Genomic DNA, 25,712 nt, shown 5'->3' with positions numbered 1-25,712 from the left:
AAAAAAATTTTTTTACATGGGGGGGGGGGGGGGGTGTCAAAAAATGATGGGCCCCGGGTGCCACATACCCTAGGTACGCCACTGCATGTGATAACCAGCAACTGATAACTGGCCAAGTTTAGTGGCCAAATTGGGCCACGTACATAGCAGTCCTATCTTTGCTCACTATAAACTTAATCGGCCAGCGCTGCATATTGACTTGGTTAAGTTTATACCAGCCCCAAAAAACCTGGATATTCAATGCCAGTCACTGAAAACAACCTGGCATTGAATATTCATGATCAGCACCAACCACGGGAGTAGCTGGCCTGCCTCCTGCAGTCTGAATATTGGCCTGTAAGAGTTTTTTCCTGTAGAGAAGATGCAGAAAAAAACGCTTTATACAATTAACTTATTACAACTTTTCTTTGGAATCATTCCTTCAAAGTTATATTTTGATGATGGCCAGTGTTATTCAGTATTAAACAGACATACCTTATAGACCAGCATTACCCACCTATCCTTGAAGAAACGTCGCAGTCCAAATGCTACCAGTTTCAACACTGCTTCCAACACAAAGACAGCTGTGAACATGTAGTTACAGTACTTGAGAGCTATTTCTAGAGACTGTAGAAAGAGAGGAGAAAAAGGGGGTCAGAGATCATATGTATTCTAACGTGGATGTGTCCTGTAATGTTGGGTGTACAGTGCATATCATGGTCAGGTACATTTGGCAGGAAAAATGTCTCCTTTGGAACAGAGTGCTGGTATCTATACTAATGTACCTTGAAATAAAAGCATAATTGTGATTCCCAAAAATTAAAAAAAGGCCCTCTGGTAAGGAGAACGTTCTAGAAGGCAATAACCTAAACTTGGGCCAATATTCAGCCATCACAGTGGACTTTTTTTTTTTTCCGGTTAGCTGCAGGGATAAAAAAAAAATAGTCAGCTAATCAACACTGCTATCTGGATAGTGGCCACACTGGTATGTTCAGGAACCACTCTGATTCTGCTCATGCTCATCTCTGACACTTTGGCCCCGATTCTATAAACAGCGCCTAAAAAATAGGTGCCAAGGAACATGATGGATAGCAGCTGTCAATCTTCAATTAGGCACCATTTATAGAATTGCACCTAGGGATGCCTACATTAGACAGGCGCTGGTAGGTGCTTAGGCGCCCCCTATTTATGCCAGGGTTTTCTTGGCCTAAATACCAGCGCCTAAATCCAGTTTAGATGACTACATGGAAAGCCTTCCCAAGATCTACCCTTAACCATGCCTACTGTCTGGTAGGTGCCTTCCCAAAATTGATAGGCACCTACTGATTTAGACCCCCTTTTTATCAAGCCGCGTTAGGGTTTTTTATCGCCGGCCGCTGTGGTAAAAGCTCCAACGCTCATAGGAATTCTATGAGCGCCAGAGCTTTTACCGCAGTGGCTGGTGATAAAAAAAAGCCTAACGCGGCTTGATAAAAGGGGGCCTTAGGCATCTAACTAGTAATTAATTTTAATTTGAGCTAATTATTTAAAAAATTAAGCTTGTTATCAGCTCTGTTTAACCTAATTAACCCCCAGTGTGGTAAATTCTCTGACGCCATAGGAATTGAATGGTTATCAAAACATTTGCTGTGCAGCTTTGTAAAAGGGAGCCAAAAAAATAAAGTTAGGCCTAAATCGGCTAGGCATACCAGTTTAGAATCTGGGCCTATCTGCATAGTGCAGAGTCTACAGTATCTGTACAGATAGCAGATGCTGTTATTCTGATAAATGGCCAAAGATATATACTGAACTTCTACAAATTTCACATCTGACTCTTTCTCTTTATGATCTTCACTGAGATCTTTACAGGGGATGTTTCAGCTACTTGTCATAGATGTTACCTTATGAGGCTCTTGTTGATTCCTGCTCCTGTCTTGCTACTTTGGCCAAGATGGGGGTCTATTGTGCTGTGTAGTATAATGTATAGCAGATATTTTAAAAAACATGGTGCTTTCAGCTGAATCCTGCCGCTCGTTTCTTTTGAGAACTACAAGTAGAAGGTATAATTGGAACGACTAACTTTGGCATTTGGATCTACAGAAGACTTCATATAAGCACAAATATTTGTTGATTCTAAGCACAGTTTTTGTCAATTTGGGATTCTTACTCAATATCCTTTGTCTTGTAGCTTAGCTTTTATTGAAAGCGATGTATTTTTTGAACAGTTGTTTTTTTTTTCACCACAATTGGTAAGTTGTAGATTATTTTTTAAACCTTCTTGTTCTTTTTTCTCCATCTGAGAAACCTGTGATATGAACGGTGCTCCGTAAAGGATTGTGAAATTGAAACCCCTGAAGCTTTGAGGTTTCTATTTTTCAGATACATTCACTTTTTGCTAAGCTCCCTATGCAACAGATATTTAGCAAACTTATTTAGATTTTTGTTAATGTTTGAATTGTTTGCTAATTTCTCTAGAAATTATGGCAAGAGGAAGTTTGACTCCTCAAGAGCAACCAAGAATAAATTCCAGACTTTATTTAATGACATTAATAACCAAAGGCAGTAAAGAACAAAACAGCAGAATACCTGGAATACCAAAGGAGCAGGAAGATTATGTCCAAACTCCTTGCAAACATATCCCCCTCTTTTACGAGGGCTTTGCAAATGCTTATCAACTCCGCTGGAGTACCCATATAACTCCTGTGTTGAAGAAACTACACTGGTTACCTATGCAACAAAGAGTGCAGTTTAAGACTATTGCGATCAGACATTGTATCATGCTTCCCCAAAGATCTTACAAGAATTCTTCCAGATCTATAAACCAAAAAGAGAGCTTAGAGATGTAAATGGGATGAAATTAAGTTTGAAGGGTAGAACGTCGACTATGCATGCTAGGAACGGAGCATCAATGGTCTGTGGCTGGCTTAGAATTATGTAATCACAAAAAACACTTTCACCAAAAGGATATATTGAAGGTATATTAAACAGAAGACACAAGCAAAGACCAGTCTTAATGGAGGAAAAAGCCTCAGACAGGGGCCCACCCACCTCCACAATGGTGGAATAACGGTGTTCAGGCGATCACTTCACTGGCATAAAACCTCCTACTGTAAAGGTCATAGCAATGTGTCGAATGTATCAAAAAATTGCTTTCAAGATTGAGTGATGCAGAGAAAAGTAATAATAACTTAACTTTCTCCTTAAGGATCGGAACACCAACGATGGCCAGCGTTTCACTGTTAAGCTGCCTCAGAGTGTCAACAAATCCGATCACACTCTCTTATCGGACGCCGCCGCGTCTCAAAAGATCCTAAGACGCGGCGGCGTCCGATAAGAGAGTGTGATCGGATTTGTTGACACCCTGAGGCAGCTTAACAGTGAAACGCTGGCCATCGTTGGTGTTCCGATCCTTAAGGAGAAAGTTAAGTTATTATTACTTTTCTCTGCATCACTCAATCTTGAAAGCAATTTTTTGATACATTCGACACATTGCTATGACCTTTACAGTAGGAGGTTTTATGCCAGTGAAGTGATCGCCTGAACACCGTTATTCCACCATTGTGGAGGTGGGTGGGCCCCTGTCTGAGGCTTTTTCCTCCATTAAGACTGGTCTTTGCTTGTGTCTTCTGTTTAATATACCTTCAATATATCCTTTTGGTGAAAGTGTTTTTTGTGATTATTATTGATATTCACCATATCCGAGTTTTTGTACTATAATTTTAGAATTATGTAATGCCTTGCCTGGTATCCTGCGGTTTTGTATGGGAAGGATGAATTTTAAGAAAATGCTGAAAACTTAATTACAGTGGTACCTTGATTTACGAGCATAATTCATTCCAGAAGCATGCTCATAATCCAAAGCACTCATATATCAAAGCAACTTTCCCCATTGGGGATAATGGAAACGCAGATGATTCGTTCCACAACACACCTTAATGATGAAAAAGCACTAGCAGCCCACAATGTCTCTGTGTCTTCATCTTTCGCTGGTAAGCCTACACATCTTCACGGGTTGGAGCACCCTGTCAGGCTCACAAGATGGCAACAACAGCAGGAAGCCAAGCGTAGGACTGTAAAGGCACCCGATGTGGACGCCGAAGCAGCAGGAGAGAAAGTGGCTCATGGGACCAACCTCCTTCTCCTGTGACAGGCACAGGATTGTCTTGCAAGCCTCCTTGTCGCCCACCAGCACAGCTCACTCCCCCTGCATGTGTGTCACCCTTCCACTTAACTTGGAGTGCCACTTTCAATCCACGCCGCTGTCCGGTACGCCTCGACTGTGCATGCACCCACAGAGTCAACATCCGGGGATGGATGCTGGCTCTCGCGCTCCATCAATCAGAGGCCGCCAAAAAGAAGGGTGCGAGAATTTGGAGGTAGGTTTCAAAGGGAGGGTGATGGGAAAGTTTTCTTTTGCAGATCATTATCTTTCGGGATTTCCTTGGTTATGAGTTGACCATGTTGGAGAAATTTGGCGCATGCGTCTTTCAGAGAAGCTGTTCAGGTAGCACTTGCGATGGTGGTTTAGAGGACTTGTGTATCGAGTCAACACTTGTCTTGCGAGTCACAGTTTCCCTGGAGTCTTGCAAAACACTCGCAAACTGAGGTTTGACTGTATTTGCCAATGCCTTCTTATGCTAAGGTATATTTTAGTTGATAATCGCCTTTTCAAATTTTTTTGACAGCAATGTATGATTTAAAGCTTGCTTGTATTTCTGAATTGATTGAATTTGTACTCTATCCCTGTTTATAACAGGGACGATTAATGATGTTGTTTAGACATGTCTATGTTGTATGTGATATGGAAACCGCATAGTTGTATGCGGTATATAAAATTTTAAATAAATAAATAAAATAAATAGCGTGGGTTTTAGTGCCGGCAACTGCTCTGATGCTCATAGAATTTCTATGAGCGTCGGAGCAGTTACCACCGCTGCCAGCGCTAAAACCTGCGCTGTGCGTTCGTATTAAGAAGGGGATAGCTTTTTATAATTAATGCAGTCTGATGTGAGGTTTATCATCTATTTGTCTTACTAAAACTAAGGGCTCCTTTTATAAAGGTGCGCTAGCGTTTTTTTACGCATGCATCGGATTAGCGTGCACTAGCTGAAAATCTACCGCCTGCTCAAAAGGAGGCATAGTGGCTAGCGCACACTGCAATTTAGCGTGCTCTATTCCGTGCGTTAAGGCCCTAGCGTGCCTTTGTAAAAGGAGCCTTAAGATCACTATCACTACCTGTTTGAAAACCATCAGCCTACTCTTTGTAGCCTTGACATTCAATTGAGAGCAGGAATGGATACCCAGTGTACATAAGTTAGCATTCTACATTGTCACCTCAGTGTTCCTGTACTTCATTAATTGATAGTACAATAAAGTTTCAGTTTCAAGTTGGTCCTACCAAATAATAAATGACTTATGCGCTCTTTTTCCAGGCTGTGTCTAGGGGCATCTGGAAATTCCCCCCCCCCTTTCGTCCCCCACCAATTACCCCCCACATTTCACCACAGGTACATTTCGCCACCAGAATTTTCATCCCCACATATTTCACCCCCAGCATTCACTGCTGTATTAAGCTGCAATATCATAATCATTACTGAGCCATTACTGACCCAGCAATGACCTCTCATTTTGGGAATGTTTGTTCATCTGAACATGCCATTGTATAATCTTTTCTTCACTTGACCCAGGATTTTTGACCCATTCAAAATAAGACCACCATAGAAATGATGGGCAAGAATCGCCGGTCTGGTGATAGGAAGAAGATTCTCTCAATCACGCACCATTGTGTGCTTTGAGCATAATTAAATCTTGTGGCATTTGGCAATTGGACCCCCCGAAGAAGGCGTTCAGAGCCGAAATACAGACCGTGTTGGGTCCATGCCACAATTCATTGATGTGTGAAATTGTTTTATCTGTATGGATTAATATTGGTTTATTTGCACCACTTGAAGTCTTTGTGAAGAATTATTATAATAAACTCTGATATTAAGTACCTTGTATCCATAGTTTTGCTTTTTGCTTTTCCCTTATAAAAATTCAAACATGAAAATTAAGTTCATTTTTTCCATTGCATATGTCAGCCCAAACCAAACTGCAGCCACACTTATCTTTCTTTGTGTGACCCCTTTTTACGAGACCCGTTTCGCCGGTGTCGCCCAGCTTCTTCAGGGGTCCACATTAATAGCTTCAAAACAGCACTAGAAACTGGCAACAGCTTTCAGCATGCAGGGCTAGAAATGGCTGGCAGAAAGTATGGCTGCAGTTTGGTTTGGGCTGACATATGCAGTGGAAAAATGAACTTAATTTTCATGTTTGAAAATTTATAAGCACTATATTTTTGAATCACCTGTTAAATTTATTGGAGAGGTATTTTCAGCATCTATTAGCAAGGCCAACAAAATAATAATTTAATCTATCCCAATTTTTCCAATTTCTTAAAATAAGCTGAATGGCAATGGGAGTCCCTGTGTTATGTTTTCAAAATGGAAAGGTTTATGGCTATTCAGAAGGGTAGTTACAAAAAATTCATCTTGTACAGTTGTCTGCAGTTTTCTTCTCTTTTGGTTTGCATTCACCATGCTCTCAACGCAGACTTGTTGGATTTTGTTTCTTTGTCTGAATGATGATAATGCTTAACGATTATGATATTGCAATTTAGTACTGCAGTGAATGTTGGGGGTGACAGTTCCTGGGGGTGAAATGTACCTGGGGGCGAAATGTGGGGAGTGAAACTTACTACAACTGTGTCTAGGTGTTTGCCCATGCTAGGGGAGTTACACCTGTCAATGTTCCCTCTAAGGCACAGGTGTCAAACTCAAGGCCCTCCATGCTGTGCCTCCCTCCGGCAGGTGTCTTACCTTCTGGCCATTTTATGCGGCCTGCGGTCCGATGCTCTCGATGTTATCTTGTGGCCGGCTCCCTCTTCCTCACAACTGCAGTGTGCACAAAGCTGCGTGCAGCGGTTCCTTACGCGTCCTTCACCTGAACCGGAAGCCTTCTCTCTGACGTCGCAACAGTGTCTTAGGTCCCTCCCAGTGCATCCTGGGATTCACTGGGAAGGGCCTAAGACTCCGATTGGTTCAGATACCTAAGGTCCCACCAGTAGGCGGGAGTGTGCATCCCTCTTGCCAGATTTCAACAACAAAGTATGGGGGAAGGGATTATGTGCTTGAGGTGGGGGGTTCTGATCTGACTCCCCTCAGCCCACCAAGGCCTTCTCCTAGGGACTTAGGGTGGTGGGAGAGTTTGGAAGAGGCAGCTTTAGTGTTGGGGGAGTGTGAAGGATGGGGGAAGTCCAGGTTTTGGGCAGGTTTCTCTGTCTGGGTGGCCAAGACAGGATGGAGTGGGCATCCCTCCTGCTGATTTTTTTAAGTTGTTGCGGAGTAGGGCCATCATCGGGGATGGGGGGGGGGGCGGTTGGGTGGCCGAGGCAGGAGGGAGTGGGCATCCCTTCTGCCAATTTTTCTTTTAAAGTTCAGGGGGAGGCGGACGGTAGGACCTTTTATTTTTTTAATGGGCACAGATGTTGTGCATGTGTAACACAGGTACATCTATGCCCATTAAGAAAAAAAACCCAAGAAAACAAAAACTACTCTTCCTTCCTGCCCCAAATAACTGAGCGGCTGGACGCTGCTTCAGAGCTTCCCCTTCCCTTCTCAGCTGTTTGGGGTTTGCCCTGCTGGCTTTGCACATGTGTGAAAGGTGCTTTTCCAATTACTGATAGGGTAGGATTATGGCCAACTTCCGTGAAACTAATTTGCATGCAAAGTCGGATGAACATCAATCACCATTTTAAAATCAGACAATTTGTTGGTCCCACAACGACCAACCAAATTTTAGCGATGTTTTTATTGCATCCGGGTCTAAATCTGGAGGACAATGTTATCCTGCACAGACTCTGTGATACACACTCTTGGCTTTGTGCAGGTTGAGTGTAGATTCTGTAAAAGAAATCCCTTGAGAACAAATGAACTGTGAGTTTATTGTACGTTGACCAGTGTGGGACGTAGTATTCCAGGTGAGGGCGTACCATGGCCCGGTACAGCGGCATGATAACCTTCTCCGATCTGTTCATGATCCCCTTCTTAATCATTCCTAGCATTCTGTTTGCCCTTTTCGCCGCCCCCCCCCACATTGCGCAGATGGCTTGATTGACTTGTCGACCAGTACTCCCAAGTTTCTTTCCTTGGGGGGGGTCTCTCCATGTACTGCTCCGGACATACCCCTTATAACAATTGGAATGCCATCGACCAACCTTCTTAATTAACGCCGTTGAAGCAGCCCCAAATCTAAAACAAAGCATCCCATATTCTCCAGGGTCATATCCGACAGCAGCCAATGTTTTGCATAAAATCACTGCAAATTGATAGCGGGTCAAGGGCATACCATTCTGATGCACCAGCCAATAAATGCCTCCCTGTGGCCTATGTCTCTATAAAGCTGGGCATAACGAACGGGACAAATTGGAAGAATGTCCTGACCCCCTCAATACGCACCACACCCCTTTTCCTTCCTGGTCTGTGTTAGACCGCCGAAAATACAGTAGATGCTCAAATACTTCACTTCCAAGTGCACATCCTGAGCCCGCAAACCAAACTCACCCTACACTTGACGCGACTGTGCAACCAGCTCACCCACCCGACAAGCAGCAAAAAAGGCAATTGCAAAGGCTAACTGGAACAATATGACTTCAAAAGATGAAACACAAATTTCTGGTAATCGACGACAGGACAGTAGATGGCATAGATAGGCAGACTAGATAGGCCATTCGGTCCTTATCTGCTTTCACTTTTCTCTGATTCTCTGTTTAAACTTGCAGTGCGGGCAAATTTATCTCATACATATTTATTATCTCTGTCTTGGAAACCAAACTTGGATGTCCCAAGGACTGGGTTGAGAACCTCTGCTCTAGAAGGGAAACTATAGAAACACAGAAACATGATGGAAGATAAAGGCCAAATGGCTCATCCAGTCTGCTCCTCCGCAGCATTGACTATCCACTTCTCTCCATAACAGTCCTGGATTTTGGACAACCTCATTCTGGTGTCTTATGACACTGTTTCTCAACTCAGTCCTGGAGCACCTCCCCCGCCAGTCAGGTTCCCAGGACATCCACAATGAACAGGCATAAACTTGATTTACATACACTGCCTATATTATATGCAAATTTCTTTCATGCATATTCATTGTGGATATCCTGAAACCCTGACCGGCAAGGGGGAGCCGAGAAACACCGGCAGGACTGAGCCGAGAAACACTGCATTATGGGATCTGCAGCACTGATTTCACACTGCTTCTTATGCTTTCCCTATTGGTTCGTGCGTCATTTAACTGTATGTTTTTAGCTACTCTAAATTTTACTCAGCTACTGGACATTTAGCGCAGCTTAGAGGGAACATAGCACCCCTTGTAAAAGCAAAAATAAATAAATAAAATAAAAGGGGGGCGGGGACAATAGGGGCAGTTTTGAACACAATAGGGAAGGACCCCCTTCTGTCTACAAGCTGTACTAGCAACTCTACTGAATTTATGCGTCAAACGGTCCATTGTAACTTCCTGGGTAACTGACCCAACCTCTTGTAAAGTAATCTGACTTTGAATTGAATAGGTAAAGGCGGAATAGAAAACCTAAATTGTAAGCCTTTCAGGGATAGAAAAATACCTACTGTACCTGAATGTAACTTGCCTTGAGCTACTACTGAGAAAGGTGTGATCAAAATCTAGTAACTGGCATACCAGCACCAACAGTGCAATTCTACCATAACATAACAAGAGTAACTTCTATGAGTCATCCAACAAGAGCCCACCTAGGAAAAGCCATCAACATAAGCACTGTGGCAGGTACCAAAACATCAATACACATAAGGGAAAACTAAACAAGTCAGACTAGTACAAATCAACCTTGCACAATGTTAACAAGAAATCATGTCTCTTTCACAAATGCAGAACACAGATCCCATCATGGATTAAATAACCATAAACTAAAAATATAAATATGTAGACAAAAATTAAACTGAACTACGAAGAAACTAGAAACACAGAGAAACAATGTACTGTGCAAAATATATAGACAGCAGATATAAACTTCAAAAGCTGATATATTCCACTCACTACATTACAAATGAAGAAATATAAATAAAACAAAAAAATGGAAAACAAAATGATATTTTATTGAACAGAACATTTTTAAATTAGTTCTCAGAGGCAAACACCTCCTTCCTTAGGTCATGACAGTAAGCTGCTCTTAGAGTATCCTATCCTGACCTGAGAAAGGTGGTTGTGGTCTCTTGACAGTCAAAAATGTATTGAAATGAGTCCAATGAAAAGATATCATCTTAATTCTATGATTTAATATGATTCTCATATATTATATTTATATTTATTAACCTTTATAAACATGGGTACTATACTATTTTAACCTGAATTTAACATAAATTATTTTTTCTACGTTTGTTTTCTGGCCATTTACTTCTCTGGTTTCTGCTTTCCTCCATCTTAAGTCTTTTGCTAGGATTTCCTGTCCATTTGACAGTTTTTCTCCTCCTTTTCCTTTCAGCTTTCTTTAGTTTATTTTTCTACCTCTATGTCCACATTTACCTCATTCCTATTATCTAGTCTTCAAGTTTCTTCTTTTTTTACTGGATCCATCTCTTTTCTTCACCTTGGCTTTCCTGTTTTATTTCCCCTTATTCCCAATCTTTCACTAAGTCTGCCCTTTGTAATCTTTTGTGTTTTTGTATTGTCTAGACTATTTTGGGGCCCAGGTTCAGGCCTCAGAGGCAGTGGGGAGTAAAATAACAAGACAGCAGCCAAGGATGATTTGGAAAAGACATATAAGAATAGGCTTATTACAAATATAGAGCATATATTAGTTGCAAAGCAGCTTCAGTGTGTGTGTGTGTGTGTGTGTATGTTTAAGTTCTGCCTGAATGAATAATGTTGGGGGGTCATAATGTGTGTGTTTAGGTGTGAAGGGGTTGAAGGAGGAAGAGAGAAAAGAAGGGGCAGGGGGCTTGAAGCCTGTCTTAATAGATCTGAGTTTATTCTAAAAATAGTATCTTCCAGCATCTTCCTCTGTCACAATTTGGTATTTGAAACAATGGCCCTTACTTGACAAGGGGGTGTTACTCCTGTGGAGACCTGATAGATGGAGTCAGTCTGTCTGGGACCGTTTGTTCCACTCATATCATTTGAAAGTCCAGGGCTTAAGACATGTAGATTGGCAGGAGCCATTCAGTTTATCTGCAGACATTCCTAGGATCAGATTGTCCAATAGAATATCCCAGAATCTTTTGCTTGTACTCTGAATATGCCCGCACACAGTAATATAATGCTGACACCTTCTTCTCTCACCCTTCTATACAATGTTTGCCCCTAAATATTCCCTTCCATTATTATCTCTCTCCTTTCTCTCTCTCCCCTCCAAACATATGCTTATTTCTACCCCCCTTATAAAAATCATCTGCCTCCTCTCTCCCCCTTTCTGTTCAGGGCCTCCACTCTCTCTCACATCAGAATCTCCCTCCTCTAACTCTTCCCCCACTTCTGTACAGTTTGCCCCATTCTCCTCTTTCTATTCATCTCCCCTTTCACTTCTCTCTTCCATTATCTCCCTCCTGTATCTCCCCTCATCCATCCAGGCCTCTGTCTCCCTCCTTCCATATAGTTTCTTACTTCCTCTCTCCCCTTCCATCAATATGTTCCTCCTCTCTGTCTCCTCTTCTATCCAACATTGGCAACCTGTCTTCCTCCCCCTTCCATCCAGCATCTATCCCTCTCTCCTTTCCATCCAGCATCTGCCCTCTTCCATCAGTAAGTTCTTGTGACAACCCCTTCTATACAGCATCTGCCCCTCTCTTTCATTCCATTCTGCATCTTCCTTTCTTTCTCCTCCTCTTTTTCCTCGCATTTACCCCTCCTGTCTTCTCTGCTGCCACTTCTACCACTGCTACTGCACACCAAGAGCACAGATTCCCTATTTCCCTCCCACCGCTACCCTGGCCACTGCTGCTACATTTTCAAATAAGAATCAGCAACGGCAAAACAGCCTGCCTCACTCTTGCATGGGGATCCACTCTTGACAACCTCTTCCGATTCCAGGGCATAACAGGCAACCAATCAGACAGAGGTATAAGTGTGGCCCCATATGAGAGGGAAGCAGACTATTTTGTCGCTGCTGCTGCTGCTTGTTTTGAAAAGTAGCAGCAGTGTTCAGGGTGGTGGCAGGAGGGAAGTGGGAAAGTGCTGCTTTTGGTGCGCAGCAGTCCAGAGCTGCTGCGTGGAGCTCTGAAAGGAGGTATATTAGTGATAGGAAAAAGAACACAGACGGGATAGTACGCCTTAGCAAACCGGATGGGAATTACGTGGAAGCAGATTCAGATAAAGCAGAACTACTGAACGAATACTTCTGCTCGGTCTTCACTTGCGAGGCACCAGGTCCTCAGTTAGAGGCTAAGTCAAGTGCGGACGACCCGTTTCGGAATTTTGAGCTCACACCAGGTGAAGTTTACAGCGAACTGTTAGGACTAAAGGTAAATAAAGCCATGGGACCAGACAATCTGCACCCAAGAGTGCTCAAAGAGATGTGCGATGTCCTGGCGATACCGCTAGCCCCACTCTTCAATCTCTCCCTAAGCACGGGGAGAGTACCCTTGGACTGGAAAACAGCCAACGTCATTCCTCTGCACAAAAAGGGTTGCAGGGCAGAGGCTGCGAATTACAGACCGGTGAGTCTCACATCAATAGTGTGAAACTTTAATTAAACGCAAATTAGACACGATCCTGTATGAGGGGAATCTATGGGATCCCAATCAACATGGATTCACCAAGGGTAGGTCCTGCCAATCCAATCTCATCAGCTTCTTTGACTGGGTGACAAGGAAACTAGACTTGGGAGAGTCTATGGACATCGTGTACCTGGATTTCAGTAAAGCATTTGATAGCGTCCCTCACCGCAGGCTGTTGAGCAAAATGAAATCAATGGGGTTAGGAGAAACACTAACTACTTGGGTCAATGATTGGCTAAGTGGAAGACTTCAAAGGGTAATGGTTAACAGTACCCTCTCTAAAACATCGGTGGTGACCAGCGGAGTACCGCAGGGTTCAGTCCTGGGCCCACTTCTATTCAACATATTCATAGGGGATCTGACTCAGGGGCTTCAGGGTAAAATAACATTATTCGCCGACGACACTAAACTATGCAATATAGTAAGTGAATGTAATTTACAGGATAGTATGGCACAGGACCTGTTTACATTAGAAAGATGGTCCTCGACCTGGCAGCTGGGCTTCAATGCTGGGAAATGTAAGGTTATGCACCTCGGTAGCGGTAATCCGTGCAGAAATTACACCTTGAATGGAGAAACTTTAACTAGTACTTCGGCGGAACGAGACCTAGGAGTAATCACCAGTGCAGACATGAAAACTGCCAATCAAGTGGAGAAGGCTTCATCTAAAGCAAGGCAGATGATGGGATGTATCAGTAGAAGCTTTGTCAGCAAGAAGCCTGAAGTCATAATGCCATTGTACAGAACCATGGTGAGACCTCATCTGGAATACTGTGTACAATTCTGGAGGCCACATTACCATAAAGATGTGCTTAGAATCGAGTCGGTTCAACGGATGGCCACCAGGAGGATCTCGGGGCTCAAAGGTCTCTCGTACGAGGAGAGACTAAACAAACTACAGCTCTACACTCTAGAAGAACATAGGGAGAGGGGAGACATGATTGAGACATTTAAATACATCACAGGATGTATCGAGGTGGAAGATGATATCTTCTTTCTCAGGGGACCCTCTGCCACTAGAGGGCATCCGCTCAAACTCAGAGGCGGGAAATTTCATGGCGACATCAGGAAGTGTTTCTTCACAGAAAGAGTGGTTGACCGTTGGAATGAGCTTCCAGCGCAGGTGATCGAGGCCAGCAGCGTGCTGGACTTTAAGAATAAATGGGATACCTATGTGGGATCCCTACGAGGGTCAAACTAGAATATCGGTCGCCAGGTATAGACTTAAGAGGATAGGTCAGTAGGGTGGGCAGACTTGATGGGCTATAGCCCTTTTCTGCCATCATCTTCTATGTTTCTATGTTTCTATTAGATGTGCAGCCGCGCAGCTTAAAGGGAAACATTGCAGCTGATACACCATAATTCCCTTTCACTTACATTATTCACCTTGATTAGTAGGGATAATGAGGGTAATTCTATAAAGAGGCGTCTATTTAGAGCCTATTCTATAAAGGAAAATAAACGTCGGAGCCGGAGGAACTTCAGCATGGCCACGCTGACTGACCAGTTCAGGGTCCTGGGACGAAAACTGAAGCGGAGTACCCGGAGGATAGCATTCTCAGAGATCCTGCCTGTGCCGAGAGCAGATGCAAAAAGGCAGGCAGACCTCCAGGCTGTGAATGCATGGTTGAGGAGATGGTGCCAGGAGGAGGGCTTCCACTTTGTAAGGAACTGGACGTCCTTCTGGGGAAAGAGTAAGCTCTACCGGCGGGACGGCCTGCACCTGAGCACAGAGGGAACTAGACTACTGGCTGCCAATGTGAGGAAGGAGATCGAGAGGGCTTTAAACTGAGGAGAGGGGGAAAGCCGACAGCTGAGCTGATGTTGACGCTTCGGACAACAGTATCCAGAACAGATGCTGAACGGGCTGACTGCACGGAGGAAGTAGAGAGACCAGTGGATCTCAGGATCAGACAGCGAGGGAAACAACAGGTAAAGGGAGCTTGCTGGGTGGAGACTAAGGGGCATGGAGACACAGGGGGACTGGGTGGCAAGAGGGCGAAAGCTGAGGGCATTATAGGGGATACACAAGGCGAGGGGGATCAAACAGAGGCCGGGGCCCAGGAGGGGGCAAGAAAACCCAGAGGAAAAGCGGGGAAGCGGGGTGGCAGAAATGTGGGGAAGCTGAAAGCTACGAGGGTAAAGGCTAAGGGCAAAACAGAAGTACAGGGAAAAGGAGAGGCGGCCCAGGTGAATGCAGAGGTGAATGCAGAGGTGGAGGAAAAACGACGGGACCTGCGGTGCTTATACGCAAATGCAAGAAGCCTCATGGCCAAGATGAGTGAACTAGAGGTCGTGGCCAAGGGGGAAGACCTGGATATAATTGGAATTACAGAAACATGGTGGACAGAGGAGAATCAATGGGATGTGGCGCTGCCGGGGTACAAGCTCTACAGGAGAGACAGGACCCACAAGAAGGGGGGAGGCATAGCACTATATATAAAGGACTCTATCTACTCGGTCGGGATGGATATAGCAACGAAGGCAGAGGGGCTGGAATCGCTATGGGTCAAATTGCCGGGAAACAAGGGTGCAGGCATAAAACTGGGGCTGTACTATCGCCCACCTGGCACGCCGGAAGGACTCGGACACGACCTGGAAGCTGAACTGAGACAGGAGTGCAGGACTGGAAGTGTAACAGTGATGGGGGACTTCAACTACCCAGGGATAGACTGGAGTACGGGTCACTCCAACTGCACTAGGGAAACAGGATTTATAGAAGCTGTGAGGGACTGTTTCATGGAGCAACTGGTCAAGGAACCAACGCGGGGGAGTGCTACCCTTGACCTCATCCTGAACGGATTAGGGGGGCCTGCAAGAGGGGTAGAAGTGGGAGGACCACTAGGCAACAGTGACCACAATGCGATCAGATTCACATTAGAAAGGGGGACACCCATAGTAAGGAGAACCGCAACAACTGCGCTCAACTTCAAGAAAGGGAACTATGTTGCTATGAGGGAAATGGTGGGGAGGAAGCTCAGAAACATCTTTAGGATGGAGACTGTGGAAAGCGCCTGGACCCTATTCAGGGACACCCTGCAGGAAGCACAAAAAACGTACGTCCCCAGTTTCAGGAAAGGCTGCAAGAACAAGCGATCAAAGGACCCGATTTGGATCTCAGCAGAAGTAAAGAAGGCAATAAATGACAAAAAAGCATCCTTCAGGAGATGGAAAAAGGATCCAACTGAGGAAAATCACCAGGAGCACAGGAAATGCCAAAAAGAATGCCACCGAGAGGTTAGAAAAGCAAAAGGGAAATACGAAGAGGGGCTGGCCAGGGAGGCAAAAAACTTCAAGGCATTCTTCAGTTACATAAAGGGGAAACGACCAGCGAGAGAGGAGGTGGGGCCGCTGGACGATGGAGAAAGGAAGGGAGTGATTAAGGAGGATAAAGAGGTAGCTGAGAGGTTGAACACGTTCTTCTCGTCGGTTTTCACGAAAGAAGACACATCTAATATACCGGACTCAGAGGAGCTCATGAGTGGGGAACAGGCTGAAAAATTGGAGCATATAGAGGTCAGTAAGGAGGATGTCCTCAAAGAGATAGACAGGTTAAAATGTGGCAAATCACCGGGTCCGGACGGGATCCACCCAAGGGTTCTGAAGGAACTAAGACAAGAAATAGCGGGCACAATCCAGCATGTTTGTAACCTATCTTTGAAAACTGGAGAGGTACCAGAGGACTGGAAATTGGCGAATGTCACACCTATCTTCAAGAAGGGATCGAGGGGTGACCCCGGGAACTACAGGCCGGTGAGCCTGACTTCAATTATAGGGAAGATGGTGGAAGCTATGATAAAGGACGGCATTTGCGAGCACATTGAGAGAAATGGCCTACTGAGAACAAGCCAGCACGGATTCTGTAAGGGAAGGTCGTGCCTAACGAACCTTCTGTACTTCTTTGAGGGAATAAGCAGTCGGGTGGACAATGGGGAACCCATCGACATCATTTACCTCGATTTTCAAAAGGCTTTCGACAAGGTACCACATGAAAGGCTGCTTAGGAAACTGTTGAATCACGGGGTGGGAGGAGATGTGCACAGATGGATCGAGCACTGGTTGTCGGGTAGACTGCAGAGGGTCGGAGTAAAGGGCCAATATTCTGACTGGCGGGAAGTCACGAGCGGTGTGCCACAGGGATCGGTGCTGGGGCCGTTACTCTTCAACATATTTATCAATGACCTGGAAAAGGAGGCAAAGTGCGAGGTTATAAAATTTGCAGACGATACAAAACTGTGCGGCAGAGTTAGCTCCAGGGAGGAGTGTGAGGACCTGCAAAGGGACCTAGACAAGCTGGAAGACTGGGCAAACAAATGGCAAATGCGCTTTAACGTGGAAAAATGCAAGGTCATGCATATAGGGAAAAAGAACCCGTTGTTCAACTACAAATTGGGGGGGGGGGGCATTGTTGGGAGAAAGCAATCTTGAGAGAGACCTGGGTGTGATGGTGGATGCATCACTGAAGCCATCTGCACAGTGCGCAGCGGCCTCGAAAAAAGCCAACAGGATGCTGGGCATCATAAAGAGGGGCATAACTACCAGGACGCGGGAAGTCATCATGCCACTGTATCGAGCGATGGTGCTTCCGCATCTGGAATACTGCGTCCAATATTGGTCGCCGTACCTCAAGAAAGACATGGAAGTACTTGAGAGAGTCCAAAGGAGAGCAACGAAACTGGTAAGAGGGCTGGAACACTACCCATATGCTGAGAGGTTGGATAGGCTGGGGCTCTTCTCTCTGGAAAAAAGGAGGCTCAGGGGTGATATGATAGAGACCTTCAAGATCATGAGGGGCATAGAGAGGGTGGATAGGGACAGATTCTTCAGGCTGAAGGGGACAACAGGTACGAGGGGGCACTCGGAGAAACTGAAGGGAGATAGGTTCAAAACGAATGCAAGGAAGTTTTTTTTCACCCAGAGGGTCGTGGTCACTTGGAATGCGCTACCGGAGGAAGTGATCGGGAAGAGTACGGTACAGGGATTCAAACAGAGACTGGATGGATTCCTGAGGGATAAAGGGATCATGGGATACTGAGAAAGCTAACCAGAAAACAAATGTAGAAACCCAACCAGGTCGTGCAGGTGCAAGACCGGAGGGCTAGGACGTTGATGGGAAGATAGGACTCAATTAGGAAACCGAGGTGGCATGGGGGCCCCTTCTAGTGATTTAGACAGGTCGTGACCTGGGCCGCCGCGGGAGCGGACTGCTGGGCAGGATGGACCTATGGTCTGACCCGGCGGAGGCACTGCTTATGTTCTTATGTTCTTATTTTCTTTTATAGAATACTAGCATGGTAGGGCAAACATGTGAATACATTTTAGGGGTTATAGAGAGAAGTAGGAAAGAGAAAATCATGCAGAACAGAAGGGATGAAAAGAGGGAGGAAGGGGATGACAGAGGAAAGTAAATAATTTAAATTCAAATTAAACTCCTCCTTTTTCTTTTTCTTCCTTTTGGGAATTTAAAAATTTGGAGGTTACACTGCTATCTTCACTTTCTCACTAAAGGAAGCGGTTTGTTTTTATTTCTTTGTTTATGTCCTTTAAGATAGAGGTGATACTTTTTTGTTGCTACATGCTGAGTTACCTGGTTCAAATTGCTGTAGTTATTTCTGGTGCCATTAAAAAAAAAAAATGCTAAATATGCGAGTTCATATTGCCCTTTAGATGAGGGCCCTCTAGTGGTCATACAATCTGCTCCATTAAAATTTTAGAAAGAAGTCTATGAATGGAGTTATCTTTTATGCTTCAGAAAGGAGAATTTCCTATAGATTTTGGACATATCTTAATTAATCTAATAATTAAAAACCCAAAGGAATCTGTGTCGCTTACTTCTTATTACACAGGCCAACAAAAAATAAAAATTTTTGGCGCCTTGTTTTTTTTTTTTACCTGTCCCTGGGGTTATTTGGGGCGCTGATTTAGAAAATTGCATTGGATAGACCACATCAGCTCTAGTTTCTTAGATATGGTTGAATTTATTAATTTTGATGCCTTTGAGATAGTAGCCAAACATGAACATTGGGCAAAAAAGATTGTCCTCCAAGGGAATATATGGTGGTTGGAGGACAAAATATAATCAATGAACCTTTGGTAGCATGAGATAGAATCGTACTGCTACCACTACATATAAAGCTAGGCCTGATTAAACAATTTGTAAAGGCTTTGACTAAAGATGGTTCATGCATCGAATACATAGTGCATATGTTATCTGGACATGGTAAAACTGAAGGCAGGAATTTTCAGTGGGCCACAGATCAGGCAACTTATAAATGACCCACATTTCATAGCATCAATGAATGAAACTGAATCATGTGCCTGGCCTTCATTTATTCTTGTCGTGAAAAAACTTTATTGGCAACAAGAAGGCACAATTAGTAGAGGATATGCTCTTTCATTTGAACAGGCTTGGTTATAACATGAGTGTTAAAGTCCATTATCTGCACAGTCACTTAGATCACTTTCCAGAGAACCTTGGTGACTTAAGCGAAGAGCAAGGTGAAAGATTTCACCAAGACATACAAATAATGGAAGCCAGATGCCAAGAAAGATGGGATGCACACATGATAGCAGGATTGTCCTGGCAGATCCCATTCTCGGAAGTCTTACAAAAGGAGCTTCTTGTTTGTCGAATGACTGGAAAGTTTGTATCATAACAATAGTCCATCAAGCCCAGTAACCCATTCTCATGGTGGCCAATCCAGGTCAATAGTACCTGGCCAAAACCCAAGGAGTAGCAATATTCGAAACTACCAATCCAGGGCAAGCAGTGGCTTCCCCCCTGTCTTTGTCAATAAAAGACTATGGACTTTTCTTCCACGAACTTGTCCAAACCTTTCTTAAAACCAGCTATGCTATCTGCACTTCTGCTTTTGGTATGAAATATGTAGATTTTCATGTTGTACACTTTTCTTTTAATTTTTAATATGTTGCCTTCATGCTTAAAAGATATATGGCACCTGTTCTGTATCTCACAAACTAAAGCTGACAGGAGAAAACTGGTGCCATTTTTTGAATCAGCTGGTCAAATATACCCAGAAACAGGTTTAACATTTGAGGCACCAAAATGAGTGTTGGCCAGTGTTATAAACCAATAGCAGCCATTCCTTTTTTTTTATTAAGTTGATGGAAGGTTTAGTCTACTTATAGTTAATTGATTACTTAAAACCATTTTCTGTTTCGCAAACTTTATAGCATTGAAACTACTTGCTTCATTGTTAGATCATTTACGTAAATTGTTTAGTATAGCATGAGTGCCTTAGTTTTGCAATTTGATCTAAGTAGTGCATTTGATCTCATGAATTACAAGATATTACTCAGCTGTTTAGATGCAATTGGTTTCAGTGTTTTTTTATTTAGCCGTACTTATCAGGTTCAAATGGAAGAAAAATATTCTAGAAAAAGAACAATCTATGTGGTGTTCCACAAGGTTCTCTCTCCTTTACTTTTTAACATCTACTTGGCCTCCTTGGAAACCAGACTAACTTAGGAATTAAATTTTATAGTTACTTGGACGATATAACTACTGTTGCACCTATTTCCTCTCTACCAACTCAATCTATACAATTTATATCTTCAATAATTTCCACTGTAGAGCAATGGATGAAATAATTTATTATAAATTGAAACTTAATCCAGATAAAACAAAATTTTTCCTAGCTACTTCTACTTATAAGAACAAAGAATAGTCTTTAAAACTGAATGGAATTTTATATCCAATCAATTCAGTTATTAAAATTCTAAGAGTATATTTAGATCAAAATTCATTGTTGAATACTCAGATAGATTCCGTACAAACGTAAGGAAGTTCTTCTTCACCCAGAGAGTGGTAGAAAACTGGAACGCTCTTCCAGAATATGTTATAGGGAAAAATACCCTCCAGGGATTCAAGACAAAGTTGGACAAGTTCCTGCTAAACTGGAACGTACACAGGTAAGGCTAGTCTCAGTTAGGGCACTGGTCTTTGACCTAAGGGCCGCCACGTGAGCGGACTGCTGGGCACAATGGACCACTGGTCTGACCCAGCAACGGTAATTCTTATGTTCTTATGCTCTTAGATACTTTAGTTAGAAAAAGCTTCTTTATGTTGTGGAAATTGCGCACAATCAAATCTTATTTTGACTTTTTTTTTTTTTAATTAATTTTTATTGATTTTCAAACTTAGTGCCATATAATTAATTTAGATATAAACACTACAAAGAAGGCACTTTAAATACACAATTAATACATAAAACAATCATTTTCCCCCTCCCCATAACTTGTTATATTAATTAATCGTTATTCATTTTTAAAGCTCCCAGTAAGTGTAACATATAATACAATCATTTATACTTATATCCCACTTAATATATCATCAAATTCTAAACTATATTGAATAATCCCCATCCCTTATAACCTATGGTTGTTTATAAATAAAAGAAATCATAAAATATTCCCAACCCCCCCACCCTGGACGTATATGAACCAAAGGGAAAAAAATTAATGTTTATTCTATATATTTTCAATCTTTGCAATATTTTGTTAATGGCTCCCAAATAACCTGAAATGCTTTTAAATTTCCCTGCTGTATAGCAATTATCTTTTCCATTTTGAATATGTGGCATAAAGAGTTCCACCAAAAGCTGTAATTCAGCCTCTTCCAATTTTTCCAATTATCCGTAATCTTTTGTATTGCAACCCCTGTCATAATAGACTTTTCTTCTTTCAATCTATTGGTACAATCATTACATATACTACTGCAATATAATTTAAATATCTGAGTATCAAAAGAACTATAGTAGAATGTGCAACACTCAAAATACAGGTGTACAATTGATTTTTAATCTAAAAAAAGATAGACAACATGACACCATATTATTGGAAACTGCATTGGCTCCCAATGGCGGCAAGAGTAATATTTAAATTTGAGTGTATCTGTTATAAGGGAATACATGGCCTTATACCAAGTTATCTTGTGGATCATTTTATGCTTGCAGAATGTAGACATTTATTATGTAATCCTATTTTATTTTCTTTCCCTTCTGTAGAAGGTTGTATACAGTATATAAAATATATTTTCATAGGTTATTATTCTTTCAGGCAGGTGTTTGAGACTAGAATTTTGATTATAAATTCAATTTCTTATCAGAATTTTAGAAAACTGTTGAAAACTTAACAAATTTTTATAATGCTGATTTTGCATTTTCACTGTGCTTGTGCAGTTTTCTTATTCTGTTAACCATATTGAACTGCAAGGTTTTGCAGGGCATAAATACATTTTTAAGTTATGTTATGATGTGATCTTGTACCTTGTTCATATTGTGATAAAAGGCCTCTTTTCAAATATGTTTTTAAAGAATATACTTTTGTCAGAGGTTAATCACAGATTTTCTACAGTGTAAGAAAACCCCATAAATTCCAGGAAGAGGTTTTTATCTGCAGGGATCAGGATGTACAGACATGTTCTCCTTTCCAGAGCACTGTTGGGCATCCAGGTGGCTTTCTAAATTTTGGTTTTTTTTGTCTGGTTTACATTTTGCAGCTTGGGAAATAAATGTGGGGCATGACACATACACGCACATGCCAGTAGTAGAGGTCACTGTGATCTACTGGCACATGTGTGTGGCTGAGTTCATTTTGCAGCATGAAGAACCTCCTCCGACCTCATGCACTACACACAGCGAGCAGCCAAGGAGAGGAGACTAGAAAGAAGAGGCCAGGCTGGGACATACTGCACCACTCTCCAATGCTGCCTGCCTGCATGACTAGGGTTATCAGATTTTTCCGAAGGAAAATCCGGACCCATGGCCACACCTCCAGGCCTGCCCAGTTCCACCTGTGTCATGACCCGTTACGCCCCCAACCCTGCCCCAGATGGCATCCACGCCTGCACAGACATGATACAATGACATCCCGTGTGCGTGATGTCACCGCATGGCGCCCATGCACGTGCAGATGCCCCTTCCCGACGCGATTTTGACGGGAAGCTTTTCAAAACCCAAAGTGGAGGACAGGTCCGGGGAAATCCATAACCCTATGCATGACCAGCACTGGTAAGACATCGTTGTGAAATTTGGAAACTGCGATTTCATCAAACTTTTAATTCAACTTGAAACTTGAAGTCCACAGAATCTGACTCCAGTGCAGACACACAAGCTCTGCTGTTCACTCTCTTTCCTGCTTCCCCACTGAAATCGCATTGCGAAAGGAGGAGAGAGTGAATGGCTGCTTCCTCCTTCTGTGCCTGCCTAGAACTGATTATGAAAATGGGGAGGGGTGTCTCTGCATAGCAGGGGCTTCAAAGTCCCTCCTCGAGGGCCGCAATCCAGTCGGGTTTTCAGGATTTCCCCAATGAATATGCATGAGATCTATTTGCATGAACTGCTTTCATTGTATGCTAATAGATCGCATGCATATTCATTGGGGAAATCCTGAAAACCTGACTGGATTGCGGCCCTCGAGGAGGGACTTTGACGCCCCTGCTATACAGCCTCCCACAGTACACATGAGCAGTCAAGAAAAAAGCCCAGTAAGCAGCCCTTCACTCTCTCCTTATATTACAGTGTGATTTCAGGGGGGAGAGAGAGTGAAGTACAAGGATTTGCAAAAGAAATCAGTGATATTGAAGAGAAAAAGGTCATTTTTAATCAAATGACTGAACAAGCACATTTTTCTTCTTGCTTACTCTGCACTGCAGCAGAGAGGGTCAGAAGTGAGTTTCATCTTACTCCTCATTGGACAGCGCTTTGCTTATTTACTTTCAAATGCTCTTCATGAGAGGCTAGACAAGATAGGGCAGCTCCTGTCCTCTGAGACTCCCCACAGGTAAAGGGTATTGCATATGTAATAAGATTGTTTGAACGCACTGCATCTAATTTACATATTAGCTAGAGTGTAAATTTGCATTAGGGCTGATTTCATCATATTGAAAATCTGACCTGTTAGGGTTTGTAGAACAGAAGTAATGGGAAAGATGAACTTGGGTGTTGTTCCAGGGAAGAAAAGGGGTTGGGGGAGAGGGAAAATGGAAATGTACAGAAAAGTAAAAAAAAAAAAAAGGACAACCAGGGAGAAAGGGGGAGAAGGGAGGTTGGAAAAAGGAAGGCGAGAGATTAGTTAAAAAAAAAATAAATATGTTCTTATGTAAAATAAAAGAAGAAGACAGACAGTGGATTGAAACTGTAGGGACAGTGATAGACACGCAAGCCTATTAATTAATACAGTCACGTTTTTTCTGGATGTACTGGGGCAGAACACTGCCGACACTGCTCTCTATTTATGTGGATGAAGCTGTTAAAGCAATTATGCACACCATCTTATGGAAATAATTTTGTGCAATTAAGTCAGGACAGCTCAAAAGGTAATGTAATCAAGCTAGTAAGTATTTGTATTGGACAGTAAGGATATATAGTATAAAGAGAGAGTACAGAGACAGGTATACACGGAGAGACAGATAGGGAAACTGTGAAGGACAGATAGATACAGATGAATGACAAATGGATATTTAAAGATAATTACTGGTAGATATAGAGATTTAGGGCTCTTTTTACGAAGGTGCGCTAGCGTTTTTAGCGCATGCATCGGATTAGTGCACTATAGTGCGTGGTAGCCGAAAATCTACCGCCTGCTCAAAAGGAGGCGGTAGCAGCTAGCACGCGGCAATTTAGCGCACGTTATTCCACGCATTAAGGCCCTAGCGCACCTTCATAAAAGGAGTCCTTAAATAATGTATATCTAGATAGACAACCAGGCAGACAAGCTAGGGAATTAGTCAGGGCCCGTCCCTCACGCTCACTCACCATTGGCTGGTTATAGTGTTCCAGGGACATGGTGACGACGTTGAGGCAGATGATTATCGTGATGAAGATGTCCAGGTAGTGGCTGGTGCAGACCGAATGGATGAGGAGGCGGGCAGGGCAATAGGTGGCATAGTAAGGCAAGCGCTGAGCTTCTGCGTGAGCAGAGGGGGGAAGAGACAGGAGAGCAGGGAAAGGGGAGATGGGTGAGAGAGAGGGAGAAATCACGAAGAAGGAAACAGAGAATTTGAAAAATATAGCAGAAGAAACAGGAGAGGGAAAAGAGGGAAAGAAAACAAGAAAAAAAGCATAGGGGGAAGGGGGAGAGAGAGAGAATAAGGTTAGTACTGCCCCAGAATGAGATGTCTCACTGTGAAATGCCAGTCATTAAGGACTTCATGCCATAAAAACAGAACTTAAAATCATAAAGAAATGTGTACATGGCTCCAACGTTGTCACAGAAGATTAGAGAACATGAGGATACATTATAATTAGGGCTTCTGCTTTTAGGTTTTAACTGATAACACCAAAAAAAAGTTTATATACAGACAAATACTGAAAAACCCACTTCCCTTAATACTTTCTCATTCCTCCCCTGACTTGTCTTATATAATCTATTCAATCATTGTGTCTTTTCAGTGCTGATGACTTCTAAGTGATACAAATGAACATTCTGAATCAATTGGAAAAGGTCCCTAACAATATAGTACCTGAAGCACAAAACCCCCGAAATAGTTAGAAAATAAACACCTAATTTATACACACCTAAGGACAAAACCCCTAAGTATAAGGAAAACAGTAGAGAAATGGCGTCCTGGATAAGGAATATAGGGTCCCTTTTACAAAGCTGTGGTAGCGATTCTTCTGTGGCAAATGCACCGGATGTCCTCAGGAACTAAATGTGCTTCGGTGCATTATTTTGCCGCAGGGGAATTGTTACTTTGGCTTTGTAAAAGGGGCCCATAATTATTGCAGAACAAGGGCAGGTGACAGGGGTCCAGAGGTTTTGAGAGAGACAATCAAACTGCCACAGGGTCTCCACATTTAATATATCATATCTTGGGTGACTTCAGTACAAACAGCCTTCTGCTTTCTCCTTTCTTTCCAGGAGACTCTATTTTTGATGACATGGAAATTACAGAATGACACGGTGAGAAAATTCATCACTGTTCCCGTCTCCGCGGGAAATCATCTC

At 43.0% G+C, this 25,712-nt stretch overlaps 1 protein-coding gene across 7 annotated transcripts in view; it reads right to left on the bottom strand.

Annotated features, from left to right (window-relative positions):
• Window positions 1–25,712, bottom strand: part of CACNA1I (calcium voltage-gated channel subunit alpha1 I) — a 1,298,213-nt gene that overhangs the window by 127,467 nt on the left and 1,145,034 nt on the right. For all 7 annotated transcript variants that reach the window (XM_033929511.1, XM_033929508.1, XM_033929510.1 and 4 more), the window contains 2 exons: window positions 24,521–24,672; window positions 497–606 (listed from right to left, as the gene is read on the bottom strand). In XM_033929511.1, coding sequence (XP_033785402.1) covers window positions 497–606; window positions 24,521–24,672 — 262 coding nt within the window. The remainder of the gene's footprint in view (window positions 1–496; window positions 607–24,520; window positions 24,673–25,712) is intronic.

The sequence above is a fragment of the Geotrypetes seraphini genome, chromosome 2, assembly GCF_902459505.1.
Source record: "Geotrypetes seraphini chromosome 2, aGeoSer1.1, whole genome shotgun sequence".
NCBI lineage: Eukaryota > Metazoa > Chordata > Amphibia > Gymnophiona > Dermophiidae > Geotrypetes > Geotrypetes seraphini.
Note: the sequence above shows the minus strand (reverse complement) of the source record. Positions and strands in the feature narration are given on the sequence as shown.